Below are 14140 nucleotides of genomic sequence, written 5' to 3'. Positions count from 1 at the left end.
TTCTGTTGTTTTGAGTACATTTGTTTCTCAGGTTTGATCACAGGATATTGACGTATTGCCCTGTTTACCACAGGTTTAATTTTGTCCCTCTCAAAGAAAGAGGAAGTTCTCCAGACAAAGAGTGGGATGGGTCACACATTTAATGCGGTGCAGTGTCCTGCTGAAAATCCTTTTATCTCAGCAAATAATATTCTAGGTAAAAATAGAATTAAGGCATGTTCCTTAAACAGAGCAAAATACAACAATTACATCAATCTGGAATAACATATAATATGATTTCAGTTGAGAACCCACAACAGACTTTTTTGCTCCAGTCCATGCAACAAATATTTAGACAGTTCTACACTTATTCCTCTTTGGCTGTGTTCTCCAGCACATTCAATTTGAAATAAACTAATATGCTTCAGTGCCATAGGGTCTCTACAGCAGCTCACATCCCTCAGTGCCTTATCTGTCTCTCTCCAATGTTGGATAAGACACAAGGTGACGCAGTAAACTACAATTACTAAGGCCTCATTTGTCAGAGCTGTTCTGGTCCCTGTAATGAAATCCTGGTGAAAGTTGGTATTTATGAAACAACAGACTAGGTGCGAAAATCAGTGGATAATATTGCTCTTTTCCAGATTATATGATATATCGTGCTGAAGTTATATAAGCTTCAACTTGATATATCAGCTCACAGAGGATTCTTTTAAAAATGTTCAATGTGGTTAATGAAATTAGAGAACTGAACATCAACTCAGCGACTTTCTTAGCGCTAAATCAAGAGATATAAAGCTGTGCTCAGCGAGGGACACTGAAAGAATTCTGAAAGCTGTTTCAATCCAACACAGAAAAGTCCCTGCAACATAAATAACATTATATCTGATGTCCTCAGGGATAGTTTCCTCGCCTAAATTTGTTCTTTATCTCTCAGCAGTCTATATACTCCAGTCTATGTAAACAGCAATTACTATACAATTGAAATACCTAATCACAAATTTAAGGGTAGTCTGTAGATTTTTTTGGCCACTAGTGGTGCTATGGAGCAATTTTTTTATCAGCAGGTCCCTGTTTTGTTTGTGCTCATGCGTTCTCACATGCATGCCGGAAGAAACACACATTTCTGCCTGTGGTTTCACACTTTCCATGTGATGACTAAATGTAGCAATGTGCCAACAAAGGTAGAGAGGAAGAAGACAGCTAGCAAGCACACATGGATTAAAACAACACACAACAGAAATATTTACACTTTTAAATTCACATGAAAGTCAGGAGAAGTGGCGTAACAAGTCTTCAGATTCTTTATTCAAGTGAAAGAAGCGCACAATGTGAAAAAAGGAAACGTCATGTGCATATATATAAGTCTTATAGTCTTAAGTAACTATTAGTTACTTATTAGTTAAATTCCACTCTTAATACATTTAAGAGCTTAATTTCATAAGGCTGTAACCTTGCAGAGCTCATGGGAGTTATGTAAGGAGGAGCTCATAACAGAGATGCAGTGTGACCTTCATACGGGCTGAATGATAGTACAGCAGATCACAGGAGACCAGATCAGTGGCAGCTGAACAGCACATTTGTACAGCCACAGCTGACAGCTATGCTCTTTATCATGATCAGATGATGAGCATAGCTGCAGCAGTAACATGGGTCAGGCCTGTATTTTATCATCTTACTTTGTTCAATTTATACAAATTGATTACATGCATTGACTGAGTATCTCCTTCAGAATTCTTTTTGTCAAACAAATTCAATGTATAACTGTTAGAAAACGTGCTTATACTGCCCCCTGGTGATACTTTAACTTCATTACTTTGGACCTATCAAATTTCCCTAAAGGGTAAAATGAATTATATAAAGTGAGAGAACATTTATCCAACACACACACACACACACGTGAACACAGACAGACACCAACAAATAATGTGACTCTGAGACCATGAATGGCAATAAGCTTTTTATTTAAACATTAAGGCAGTGTCTTTTTTGTTTTTCATTTTTACACTGCTATCCACAAAGCTTGCTGGTGGGCATGTAGAATTTAACCATGTGAATATTTTTTTTGTAATACCAACCTTGAAGCAAGCCACATAAATATTTACATCTCTTCAGTTTTATATACAATCCTTGCTATTATACAGTGGGTTATAATAATAAAAAAAAAAATCATTATGCACAAAAATTGTTGAACAATGTTTATGTCAATCTCCCCACCCACCCTTGGACAGTCCAGGGAACACATCAGCAATCAACTTTATCATTTTAGGTTTGGATGATTATTTGATTCATAATGAAACAGGTGTATATGAACACAGAAACAGTATTGACAAAAACAAAAATGGATGCCATGTTAAAACTGATTTAAGTATATACTTTTAAAAACAACCTGTAAGTCTGTCATCGGTTTAGGGAACAGCTGGATATGGCTTAGTCTGTTTACTGTCACATTCTTAAATTTCATCAGTGGATAAATGATAAACACACAGAGACCAAAGTACAAAGCCTGGCTGTATTTTTGCTTTGCCTGATGAAATTACAAACCCTCCATCAGCCTGGATAGAAAAAAATAAATCAGAGCTAAAACATGGCTGAGATGAGCTTTCTGCAGATAAGTAGGATGAAGGAGGGAGAGGAGGTAGTCCTATAACAGTCATCATGTTTGTGTTGTGACAATCCATTGTGACAAAAAGAACTAAAGATAGAGGTGAGATTCTCTAAACTACTAAATGGGCTCTCTGCCGTCGCTTCAGAGTGTTCAGTCAGGGGGGACAGGAACAGTCCCTGGTTGCACAAAAGTCACAAGCCGGAAACATTTTGCATCATTTACAGAGAGGGTGATCTTTAAAAAAATACTGCAAGTAAAATGTGAAAACATGTCAACTAATGTTGCAAAAAAATACCAGAATGCTTTCGAATGCCTTTCCCCTCGACGTCCTCTAACCCGTACAAACACAGGAGGTGCAATGAAGTACACTTGAAGTATGTCATAGGTCTCATAGTGGAGAAAACACCTGATGCAGGCCTGGGTAAGCCTTCCTGTGAGACAGCATTGTCATGTTTAGATGATAAATCCAATGAGTGAAACAGTTAAAAGCTAAGGCTGTGATGGATTTGGAAGAAAAAAAAATGAAGCACACAAAAAACCAAAAATTAAAAAAAGGACGTTTCATTTGCTTTGTTTTCAGATTTACCTGCATGGACAGTAATAACCCTGGCATTGGGGGGGCCTAAAAGAAAAATTGTGCGTAACTTGGTAACTTCAGTACTGTATATGTAAAATAAATGGCACTTAACACTAGGAATATCTCATAACTGTACAAACTGCCTGGATGAGGAGTTGACTCTTGGGTCCACCACTAGGCAGTAAAAGGTCAGAGGTCAGACCGTCACAACAGCTCCTAGACGGGATTCTAGCAGGCTAGCTGAAGCTGTCGCTGCCATGGACCAAGGGGGGTGGGGGGGTGGTCATAGAAAGATGGCTTTTTTTGTCACCTCTTTAATGCGAGCAAACTCCAACTGATGCTGAAAGAGTTTGCCTTTAAGCAGCTTTAAGGTCGGTCTGCACCTGCTCGAAGCGGCTTGTTCATCATTCACTAAAATGTGATTGTCGCTTTGAGTGTGGGAGCGCTAAAGAATATCGGTGGCAAGACCAAAAATAAACAGGTAGGTGGTTAAAGGATGCCTCCACAGCAGGATTTCTATGCTGTTCTTGAGTCCATTTTTTTTTCACCAGCCCCAGGAAACACAGATTCTTAAAAATGCCATTGTGAACAGACTGACAACTAAGTGCTTAATATCCAAAAAACGGTTTCAACAAACACAGACATGGTTAATATAAAAACAGTGAGAAAGTGTCACTTGTCTCAGCGCCATCCATCTGGCAAATCATCTCTCCCCACGTGGATGCCTGAAGTCAGCAGGCCTTTCGCTGTTCTCCAGGACCCTCCCAAATATATGATGACATCAGCAATGAACAGCATGTTAACCCTGTAAACCAATGATATGACCCTCCCACATAACAACCTCTGACTACCCCCCTCCCCTCCCACCCCCTTCCCCAAAAGATACATCATTGATAAGAGACAACAAATGACACCATCAAAAGTTCACCATCAAAATGTACTAAAGGTCTCAGCTCACGTTCCAAACACAGGACTGGACTGAATTTAAAAGGAGAAAAAAAGAAAATACCCAAAACAAGGAAAAAAACAAAAAACAACAACAACAAAAAAAAAAACAGGATGTCGATTCTCCTCCCGTCCTCTCGCACGTATTCTTGTAGTGGTAGCAGTGCACAGGCCGCCTGCACCTGGAGTTTACCGTGAAGAAACGTGAGAGGGTCCTCGCTGTGTGGGGCTGCTGCTCTCAGGTCAGATCTGCGGTCAAAATCTGTCTCTAGAACCAGCCGTTATGAGGCTCCTGACCAGACCAACAACACGACCTTTTAGTCCCTTCCACACAAGTGTCAGCACATTAGAGCGGTACACCCAAAAGGTGCAGGTCAATGTGTCTATATTGATAAGGCCAGTGAGGAAAAGTAGTAAAGTTAAAAAAAAAAGTGATTTGTCCTTTAGAGTAGTCCTGGAGTGAATGCATAACACCTAAGCGCAAACATACACACACGCACACTCACTGAGCAGCAGTGTTCCAGCTCGTCGGTGCTTGGTGTCTCAGGTGTGTGAAAAGATGACACGATCCTTGCTTGAGGACTGATGGAGGAAATGCAGAGTGGAATGGTGTGGGTAGGATAGCAGATGCCTCAGCAGGTGGGTGTATGTGTGTGTGTGTGTGTGTGTGTGTGTGTGTGTGTGTGTGTTTGTGTGTGTATGTGTGTGTGTGGCTGCAGCAGCACAGAGGTGGTTAACTTGTTAGAAGGGTTTGTCCTGTTGTACGGCGGCGTTCCCGGTGGGAGGTCGTCACTCGCTGTCAGACAGGGTTTCGTACTGAGACATGAGCAGGGGTTTGGGCTCCTCCTCCCAGGAGCGGCCCTGTCCAGGTCCTGACCCTGGGCCCTGGCCCCCCGGCTGGCCGGAGGAGGGGGAGGGAGCGGATACTGTCCCGCTGGGGAAACGCATTATCAATGGGTTGCACGGGAAAGGAGTTGGAGCTGAACCTGCAAAAAGAAGAGCAACAGCATTGATATGATGTGTTTAAGACTTTTTCTCCAGTGGATAACTGAACCAAATCAGTCAACAGTAAATACATTTTTTTATTTTTTTATTTTTTAAAAGAGTTGTATACCTGTGGATGAAGGCCGGTCCTCCCACACACGACTGGTGAGGGGAGTTCGCCTGTTGCAGTCTCCCTCAGAGTGGACTGAGGACACAGAGGACGGTCTCTCCCCGCCTGACAGACCTGGTCCTGGGGACTTGGCTTTGCGTCCATTAGAGCGCCCGCTGCCCTTTGAGGACTTTCCCCCACCTGCAAACAGAAGAGACAGGAGTCTGGTTTTAACCTACAGTGTAACACATTCTTATGAAAAACATGTATCCTACTCCACATACAGTAAAAGTGAAAAACTAATTGAAGTGTTGTTACAATGTGTTACATGAATACAGGAAATGAAAACAAATGAACACATAATTCAGCACAAGTAAAAAATATACCATTAAAAAGCTTTATAGAGGACTCTACTACAGAATTAACTTTAAGAGGGGAAGAAAAAAAAAGCGAGCAGTGAGAGATGAGAGGATCAATACCACTCTCATATCTGTCTACATTAAGCTGCAGCCTGCAGGCCCATTAGATAATCTTAGTGTAAAGACTGGAAGCAGAGGGAAAATAGGATGTCGCACCTTGTGAGAAACAGTCCTCAGCACGTCCATCAGCCACAGGCATACCAGAACCCAATGGGTTAGTTGCATTGGATGGAGAGCGCTCCTCAGACTGATCATCGTATTTGCCCATTAAGGCCTTTCTTATTATGGCCTCCAGGCCTATTGAGTTACCAGGGGCCTCTGGAGCTGGGTGGCTGCGGACACTCACAGGTCCTGTGAAAGGAAGGAGTGTTAAACAAGTTAGAGGGAGGGAGGGATGGCAAGTACAGACAGTGCTATCATAAGAAGGAAATAAGAGCATGAAGCAAGAGATATAGCAAAAGAGGAAGAGGAAGAAAGTACTGATCCACAGAGCCACAAAACAAAAAAGTATGAAAAAGAAAGTAAGCGATGAAGAGCTAAAACACAGGCCAAAAGACAGAGATGAATATGTGGTGATTGAGAGCTGTCACAGGAGTGGTGAGCCAGCATGAGAGGTGTGAAAAGAGAAGAGCAGAATAACTTCAGTCAGGGAGGTTTACTGCATTTGTGCTGCATTCTTATGTGGAAATTACATAATGTAGGTCAAAAGTCTTGCAAGCGTCTTATTTCATTAACGCCCTAGCATTTTTACTCTCTGTGTCATGTGGAAACACAGGTCAAGTTCATTTCCTGTGTTAACGCCACCTTAGAATCTTGTACGATTTCTGCGTACTGCACCTTTCACCACAGCTCTACTCTGACAACACGCTGCAAACACTGTTCTCTCTGGTGAGTGGCTGATCCATGTGCTCTACAACAGACCAAAGATTGCTATGGCCTTGTACATTAACATGCTAAAATATGAATCAAACTCCTGTAAGCTACTCCACCTTGCATGGTCATTATTAACTAAACACACCAATGCTGAATTACGCATACTGTGGCCATATTTAACCAATGCCACAATGGATGAGGTGGGAATAGATTACCTGCAGTTGTAGATGCCGGCATATTGAAGATCTCTGTTCCTGGCTGACCAGCATCTGAGAGTGTGAACAAGGTTTCTTTTTAAAAGCCCATTCTCTTTATCGAATCACACATAAGGTTTTCTTCTGAAAACAGTCTGTGATGGTGCACTCATGGCTGTTCTGAGGTCAGACTTACTAAAATCACTGTCGTTTCCCACCACAGTCATCTTCTTGATCATCTCCTGTTTCTTTGACTTCACAATTGCTGAGGTGTTCTCCGTCAGCTTGCTGAAGAAAGCTGGAGGCTGGGAGGCGTTGGGAGGGGAACGAGAGCCCATTCTGTAGGAGGGAAAGAGCCATGTTAACACACACACACACACACACTAATCAACACTCTGGAAGTGCTTTTTCCATCTCCAAAGCTCAACTCCCCTGGTTATAATGTCTGGTTTCATTAATTTAAATAATAATGTTGTTCATACAAACAAAACACCAAGCACCCTGCAGCTGCAGAGGTGCTGCATGTTGTATGACAACTTAAAGACCAGACTGTGCTCACTTTGTTCAAATACTAGAATTAGCACTCCACTTAGAAAAAGATCCTTCACTGCAGTCATGCTAATCTAAATATTGTACGAGTTGTGTTAATGAACGAAACATATACCACACGATTAGATTATTTCTGGCTTGACTTGACTTTCATGTGACTGCATCCACTTAAGTTAACACAAGCAACAGAACATATTTGCAGCGAGCTCGTTCTGTGGAAATCTATAACAATATGAGCTTTTACCCTTGCTCTCCCTGCTCGTTGGGGTAGGAGGCCCCTCCCTGGACTTCAGGCTCAGAGCTGGCTCCAGCAGGAGACACTGGTTCAATGCCATCATTTGAAACACTGACAGGTGATGTCTTAGGCTGAGGAGAAGACCTGGGGAGAATACAAAGACAGATACATTTACAGCGTGGTTACCATCAGTCCAAATCCAGGAATCCACGTTTAAATGATAAGGTACATACAGTAGAGAGTGAGCACTTGAGTGTGCATTCAGATATTTCTCTTGTTCCAGAGTTACAGTAATTCCTACCGGTCTCTGCTGCGTTCTCCACCAAGGCCCTCCAGATAGCGGGGCCCTTGGGCTGACTCCTGTGAGGTGGGTGGGGGCTGGGAGGCACTGGGTGGACGGGTCAAGTCCAGGACAGGAGAGCCGTGGTAGCTTTGCTGCTGCTGGCTCTGCCTGGTGTAGTCTTTAGTTATCACCTCCTGTTTACATGAAGACATATCCACATCATGAGACATTGCCTGGTATACATAAAAATACCTGCTCCTTTCAGCACTTAAAGCATTTAGCAAACATGCTACATGCATAGTACGATATGATTGATAGATATGATTGTTTGTTATGTAATTGTGCTGTTTTTGTAAGTTGTAATGCAGCAGTCTTACACTGATGTGCTGTGCCAGGGTGACCACCCTCTGGCTGCCTTTAACACAGGGGGACGGGGGCTGTTGGCCTGGAGACAGTCTCTCCTCAGACGGAGGACGGTACAGACCGTGAGGCTCCATCTTCTGTTGAGCTGAGAGTCAAATCCAAAGAACAGACACACATGCACACCCACGCATACACACACAGAAGCAAAAATCACATCCACACATAGATAAAAGTTATTTTTGTTTTTGAGTTGATGGTAACACAACTCAAGCTCTCTAAAATGTGCTAATGAAAACATGCATAATTCAGAAATGTCCATCCATCCATCAGGACTTATGGTGGATGTGCAATTTAAACATTTCATGTAGCACCTGATGCACGCATGAAAGCTCAAAGGGAAATGTTTCCCACAAAAACACTATGATAGTGTGTGTGACAAGCTACCTTAGATCTCTTAATTATTTATAGAGTACTCTTTGCATACGGACCTAGCAAGCCTTACCAGAAATGGTACTAAAATTGACTGGTTTTGCATCAGTGACTCATAAATGAAGAAGTCACAAAGTCATTTTTTAACCGAAGACCATTTTTCCGTTACAGATGAGATAAAAAAAAAAAGTCATAAAGTACTGCCTCAGAGACAAAGAGAGTACAAATGCATTTGATGCTATGTTCTTTATGATGTATGAATACAAGTAGGTTGTGAATACTAATAGTATGAAACTTAACTCAAGACAGACCCATTCATGGTCAGCCATAAATTTATGACATTATTGTTGAACCATTGTGGGACTAAAGCTTTCCGCTTGCATGATCTACAGTGGACTATGAGCCTATTTCCAGACACTTTTTCCCTTGTGCGTCATGTCTCACTATGTGTTTTCTTACACAACTCTTGCACTACAGTATTTATCTCAGGAGAGGATGATGTAACTTCAACATGGGAGGGCAGGACTGACTGTACAGACTCCCAGGGAGGACGAGTTCCCCAGAGGGACAGGACGCAGTGGTTTTTGTTGTCAACTAGCAATAACAGGAGAGACTCTGGGTTCATTACAACAACAGCTCACAATAGCCTGCATTTCTCTCTGTGATCATGTCTGTCTGTGTGCCAACAGCAAGGTGATGTCCTATTAGTATGTCTGTCTAAAAGTCTCATCTGTTTTGAGAAGCATGCTTCCTGTTAACTACTGTATATACAAGCCTATATTGACACAGATTTGAGCTCAGCATGCAGTTGTTACTTGCCCTGCAGTCTTGTATAAATACAGATGTGACACATTGTTCGACAAGGAGAAAACAACAAAACAAATTCACATTCCAAATGACGGACAAACTCCCAGAGGCTTGATTGAGAGCGATGTGTTGAGTGTTGAGTGTGTGTGGAAAAAAAATTAAATTAAAAAGGAAAAAAAAAAATCAGCATAAATTACAGTGAGCCATAAATAGGAACATGCAGAGATTTGGAGGGCCAGAACCTGTAGTACCCCCCTCCCCCTGGATGGCTGAAAGTCTCCCCAGTCTTTGCCATGTGCTTCCCCTTCAGCACCATCCTTCTGTGTAACACCAGTGCTCTCTGGGACCCCAGGGGTCAGTTTGGTGGTTAGTAAGGTTTTCAGTGACATTTTAAGAAAGGGATTCTTACACCTACTCTCAGATCCCCTTAAGTCATCAGGGCTTTAAAGATGGGCAACAAATTAAAGGAAAACCAACATTAAGCGTCTTATTCAGGTGTTGAGCCATCACAAGCTGCCTGGATGGCTTCAATGCTCCTTGACACAAAATCTTTAAGTCTCTGGAACTCTGCTGGAGGGAAGGAAAACTATTCTTCCAAAAGATATTCCCTCATTTGGTGTTGGTAGCAGAGGATTCACACCATTTTCACTGTCATCAAATCACTTATGGACTGGGGCACTGTCATCCTTGGAGGAGACCATGTCCATCAGGACAGAAATGTTTCATCACAGGATATAGGTGATCACTCAGAACAACTTTGTACTGATTTGTAGTACCCTTCTGGACGCAAACCACGTCAGCAAAATGCCAAAATTTCCACAGCATAGTTCAGCCGCCAGATCCCCTCTTTCTTGGTGTATGCAACACATGCACTCACACTTATCTCTTTGTAATGAGGGGTTTATCCACTGCAACCCTACTCTAATATTAACTTTTGATGACTCTTGCTCTCAGACAGTCTGATTACGTCCTTTACTGACATTTTCAGTCACCTGAGGAAGATTTGATCCTGTTTTTGCTCACATATCACACACATATACACGCACCATGGTCATCAAATGTGCAGTGAACCACAATGTCTGACCCTATTTACTGGTGTCTTTCCCATAGCTCTAGATGCAGATGTCACTTTATTGTTCCTATTGAAGCAGGTTGAGCAGTCCTTTTAACTGAGGCTTCTGCTATCCATGCCCCACAAATGAACCCTCTCTCAAAGTCACTTAGATCTTTACTTCTTGCATTTTTGATAAAATAAAAAAATCAGAATCAACTGGGACTGCTCAGAATTTTTATACAAGCCACAGAGCATGCCTGGATGCTAATTGCTAAATTGTATCATGCAGTGTACCTGTGTGGACACATCTGCATTTATTATGCTTCTCCACTCATTGATTCAGGTTTTTCCTTTAATTTGTCACCCGTCTGCAGGTCTGTGAGTAGTGTCTACATGAAGGAACGCCTCATAAGACATGGAGTAGGCACTGCATGTAGAAAGTCAAAGTGCTTGAATTACAAGCAGTCTCATTTAACATGGGCTATAAAAGCCTCCTGCAGTGCAATGCCCTTTCATGTGTCTAAAATATTCTTTTCATGCCCACTTGTACGTGGTGAAATATTCTGTTTAAAGTAAGCAGCCGAATGTGAGGGAGGAGGGGTGCCACGTTAAATTCAAGTCACATTGCCTACAAAAAGAAAATTAAAAATAAGCAGCAAAGGATGGTTCTGCTTTAATGTCCCACAAGCTTTAGCTTTAAGCTTTTTAAATGACACCTTAAAGGACACCTAGGATCTTCTTCATGGAAAATTAAATGTGTCAAGTTGTTTGTTATTAACATTTTATCAATGCTCTACCAAGCTTATTAACTGCCTCTTCATATTTAATTTCAGCCACTCTGTCCAATTTGGACAGGCTACGAGTTTGTTTTTCCAGAGGGCACCCTTGGTGGTCTTTAAGTCTTTAAAGAAAAACTAGTAATAAAACTGGGAAAAAAGCAAAAAATTATAGCATTGAAAGAAAAAAAATGTAAATGAATTGGGCTGATTTGATAATGCCAACCACCACAGCGTGCAATAGGCCACAGACTGACGGGGGAGGATCTGGGTGATGAGGGGGACCCTGGGATCCAGAGCGTCTTACCATCAGTGGCGCTGCTGGCAACAAGCGAGCCCGTCTCTGGCATCCCCGTTTCACAAGAAATTTGACGCATAATAATCGCGTTTATGAAGTTGGCCGCAGTCATGGTGGTCTTACCGAGTGCGCGGAGCTCTTGTTCCTGAATGGACATCGGTTTGTTTTGAGTCTTTTCCCTACTAGGTGTACCGCTTTCTCCACGGCCAGGAGGGTTATCCGACTGGAGAGGCAGCAGATGTTGGGGCCGGCTTGATGCCGAGGCATAGGAACCCGGGTAAATTCCTCCTGGGCTGGGGTTGGACAGCTTGGGGTCTGATTTACTGGAGGATCCGTGCTGGTCCTGCACATGCTTGGGTAGACCTCCCCTGATTTTGCCTCCATCGCGACTCTGCTCTTTGGCTACACTTGAGTCCATGACAGATGGGTAGGCCTCAGGGGGCACACCTGTCCTTTGGAGGTGGCCAGGGTAACCTTGGTAGCGGGTTGGCCCTGAGGGCATAGACCTGATGGGGCAAACGAAACTTAGCAAACATGGCGATCAGAATGTTGATCTTTGCTACAATGAGAAGTTAGCTTTGGGAAATATCTCAGTGTTGTCCTTTTGAAAACAGAACTAAAATGCAGTTTACCGTAACACTGATGGGCTGGAGTGTTCGCTGACAGACAAACTTTTGCCTCCAGTGTTGTGCAGGACGCTTGGCCTCTGCTGCACATTCTCCTGGGTGCGCGGTGACACTGGGGAGTGCTGGTGGCTGTATGGCTGGGATGCAGGTCTGCTGCTGCTACTGCTTGCCAAGCTGTGCTCTGTACCTGAGATACACAAAACTCATTTAATTTCCTCCAAATGCATTTGTGCTGCTTGTTTAGGACTTCACTTTTAACATGCAGACAAAGATCAAAAAACACAAAATGCTCCACACCTGGTCGCCAGATGGGGGCGTGCTCCACATTTCCAAGAGATCCGCCCTTCTCTCTGTCACGCTCTCGGTCTCTGTCACGGTCTCGGTCTCTCTCTCTGTCCCGGTCCCTTTCTCTTTCCCGGTCTCTCTCCCGTTCTCTTTCCCGATCTCTCTCCCTGTCCCGCTCACGCTCCCTCTCTCTCTCCCGCTCTCTGTCTCTCTCCCGGTCCCTCTCTCTCTCTCTGTCACGTTCACGTTCACGGTCTCGCTCACGCTCTGAAGATGAGGATGTGCCTTGCATCTTGTTTATGTGCGAGGAGCCGACTGTACAGAATAAGCAGGGGGGGCATTTTTTAAAACATGAAGTGTAACATATTTTATCTCTAAGTGAGTTTGCTTATGTTAATGGAATTGTACCTGGTGAGATGGGGGAGGTGGTGTAAGGCCTGCCAGGGAAGGTGGTACTTCCCCCTGGGATGTAGGTGATGCGATCCATTGGGGAGCCAGTTGTCCCTGCAGAGGGAGGGACCAGGACAGGTAAGTGTGGCACCTGAGAAAGATCGATGATCCCTAGGGGACAGAAAGAAAAGAAGGGTAAAGGAAATTCTAAAAGCTGGTCCAGATGTGTTCTGGTGTGGAGGATAACGGATAAATATAGTGCTGATTCATATTGGTCTATACTGTAGAATATCATCCAGGAATGATACAGTTTGAGGTTTTGATAGGCAGTATAACAATGTGAGGAAAACTTGGTATCTTTGAAATAAATACTAATAAAATTACCTTCTGAAGAAAGGAATTATAAATCAACTGGTGAGAATTTCAAGATAAAATCATGATGACGATGGATGACACAAGATGTAAATGCTTGCACTTCTGGTTTGTTAGCATTTCCTAATTCATTCCACCAAACTCACTCTCTGCTCCCTCATTGACTCCAAGTGACAGCAATCTTTGAGCAACTTAGATGCATTTTATCTTACAAGTAAGAGATTTTAACAGAAAAATGTATTCAAAATATATCTAAATCTGAATTCAAGTTTACAGCCTTTTATAGAATATGACAATGTAATACAGACATCATTATGAATGCATTTAACACCTGAGTTGCAGAGTGAGGTACAAGGCTTGGTGGGCCTCAAGCAGCGCAGCAGTTCTTAATGCTTCTGACAAACGAATCTGTTACTGAATGAAATCCAGGCCACATGAACCCTGCTGCTGTTCAGTGACGTTAAGAGCTCTTAGCAAGTTCCATCTGTAGGTGTAGCCCACTTAATGCCTGGCTGGTGGCAGATTTTCAGTTTGCTAAAAATCTTTAACAACCTACAACATGTATGACTCAATCGAAGTGTTGTGGAGTCAGTTAGCCTTACCGCGTGGGGATGCAGAGTAGGGCAGAGGAAGGGGCTGATCTCGAGGGGCCAGGCCCCTCAACAGGTCTGAGCGCTGGGCGGCCATGGCGGCGGCTGCAGGCCACTGGTGCATCTGCTGGGAGGTGATGTAGTCATTGAGCAGCGTCTGGCGGTTCTCCAGGGCTGCGGTGTCAGGAAAGCCACGGATGAGGTAGGGGTAGGGATGAGGGTATGCTGGGTTGGGGGCCAGATGGCGAGGCAAGTAGTATGCTGTGGATGAAGAGGTGGAAATGTCTGTCATTAAGATTGGACTAAATAACAAATCAAGGCCAATAACAAATTATTAAAGGCCACAGAGATGTTTTCCCTTATTTTCTTTGATTAAATATCTTCTCAGAGCTGTG

General features: G+C 43.1%; 1 protein-coding gene across 4 annotated transcripts in view; it reads right to left on the bottom strand.

Moving 5' to 3' along the window:
• Window positions 1-1924: 1924 nt before the first annotated feature.
• Window positions 1925-14140, bottom strand: part of ncor2 (nuclear receptor corepressor 2) — an 83189-nt gene continuing 70973 nt past the window's right edge. For 3 of the 4 annotated variants that reach the window (XM_051075352.1, XM_051075354.1, XM_051075353.1), the window contains 13 exons: window positions 13758-14006; window positions 12802-12954; window positions 12406-12708; window positions 12115-12295; window positions 11492-11988; window positions 8133-8263; window positions 7774-7949; window positions 7482-7616; window positions 6885-7027; window positions 6710-6763; window positions 5778-5972; window positions 5224-5403; window positions 1925-5095 (listed from right to left, as the gene is read on the bottom strand). In XM_051075352.1, coding sequence (XP_050931309.1) covers window positions 4899-5095; window positions 5224-5403; window positions 5778-5972; window positions 6710-6763; window positions 6885-7027; window positions 7482-7616; window positions 7774-7949; window positions 8133-8263; window positions 11492-11988; window positions 12115-12295; window positions 12406-12708; window positions 12802-12954; window positions 13758-14006 — 2594 coding nt within the window. In that variant the 3' untranslated portion in view covers window positions 1925-4898. The remainder of the gene's footprint in view (window positions 5096-5223; window positions 5404-5777; window positions 5973-6709; window positions 6764-6884; window positions 7028-7481; window positions 7617-7773; window positions 7950-8132; window positions 8264-11491; window positions 11989-12114; window positions 12296-12405; window positions 12709-12801; window positions 12955-13757; window positions 14007-14140) is intronic. The other variant, XM_018668656.2, reaches the window with a different exon arrangement.

Source organism: Lates calcarifer, linkage group LG13 (genome assembly GCF_001640805.2).
Source record: "Lates calcarifer isolate ASB-BC8 linkage group LG13, TLL_Latcal_v3, whole genome shotgun sequence".
Taxonomy (NCBI): domain Eukaryota; kingdom Metazoa; phylum Chordata; class Actinopteri; family Centropomidae; genus Lates; species Lates calcarifer.
Note: the sequence above shows the minus strand (reverse complement) of the source record. Positions and strands in the feature narration are given on the sequence as shown.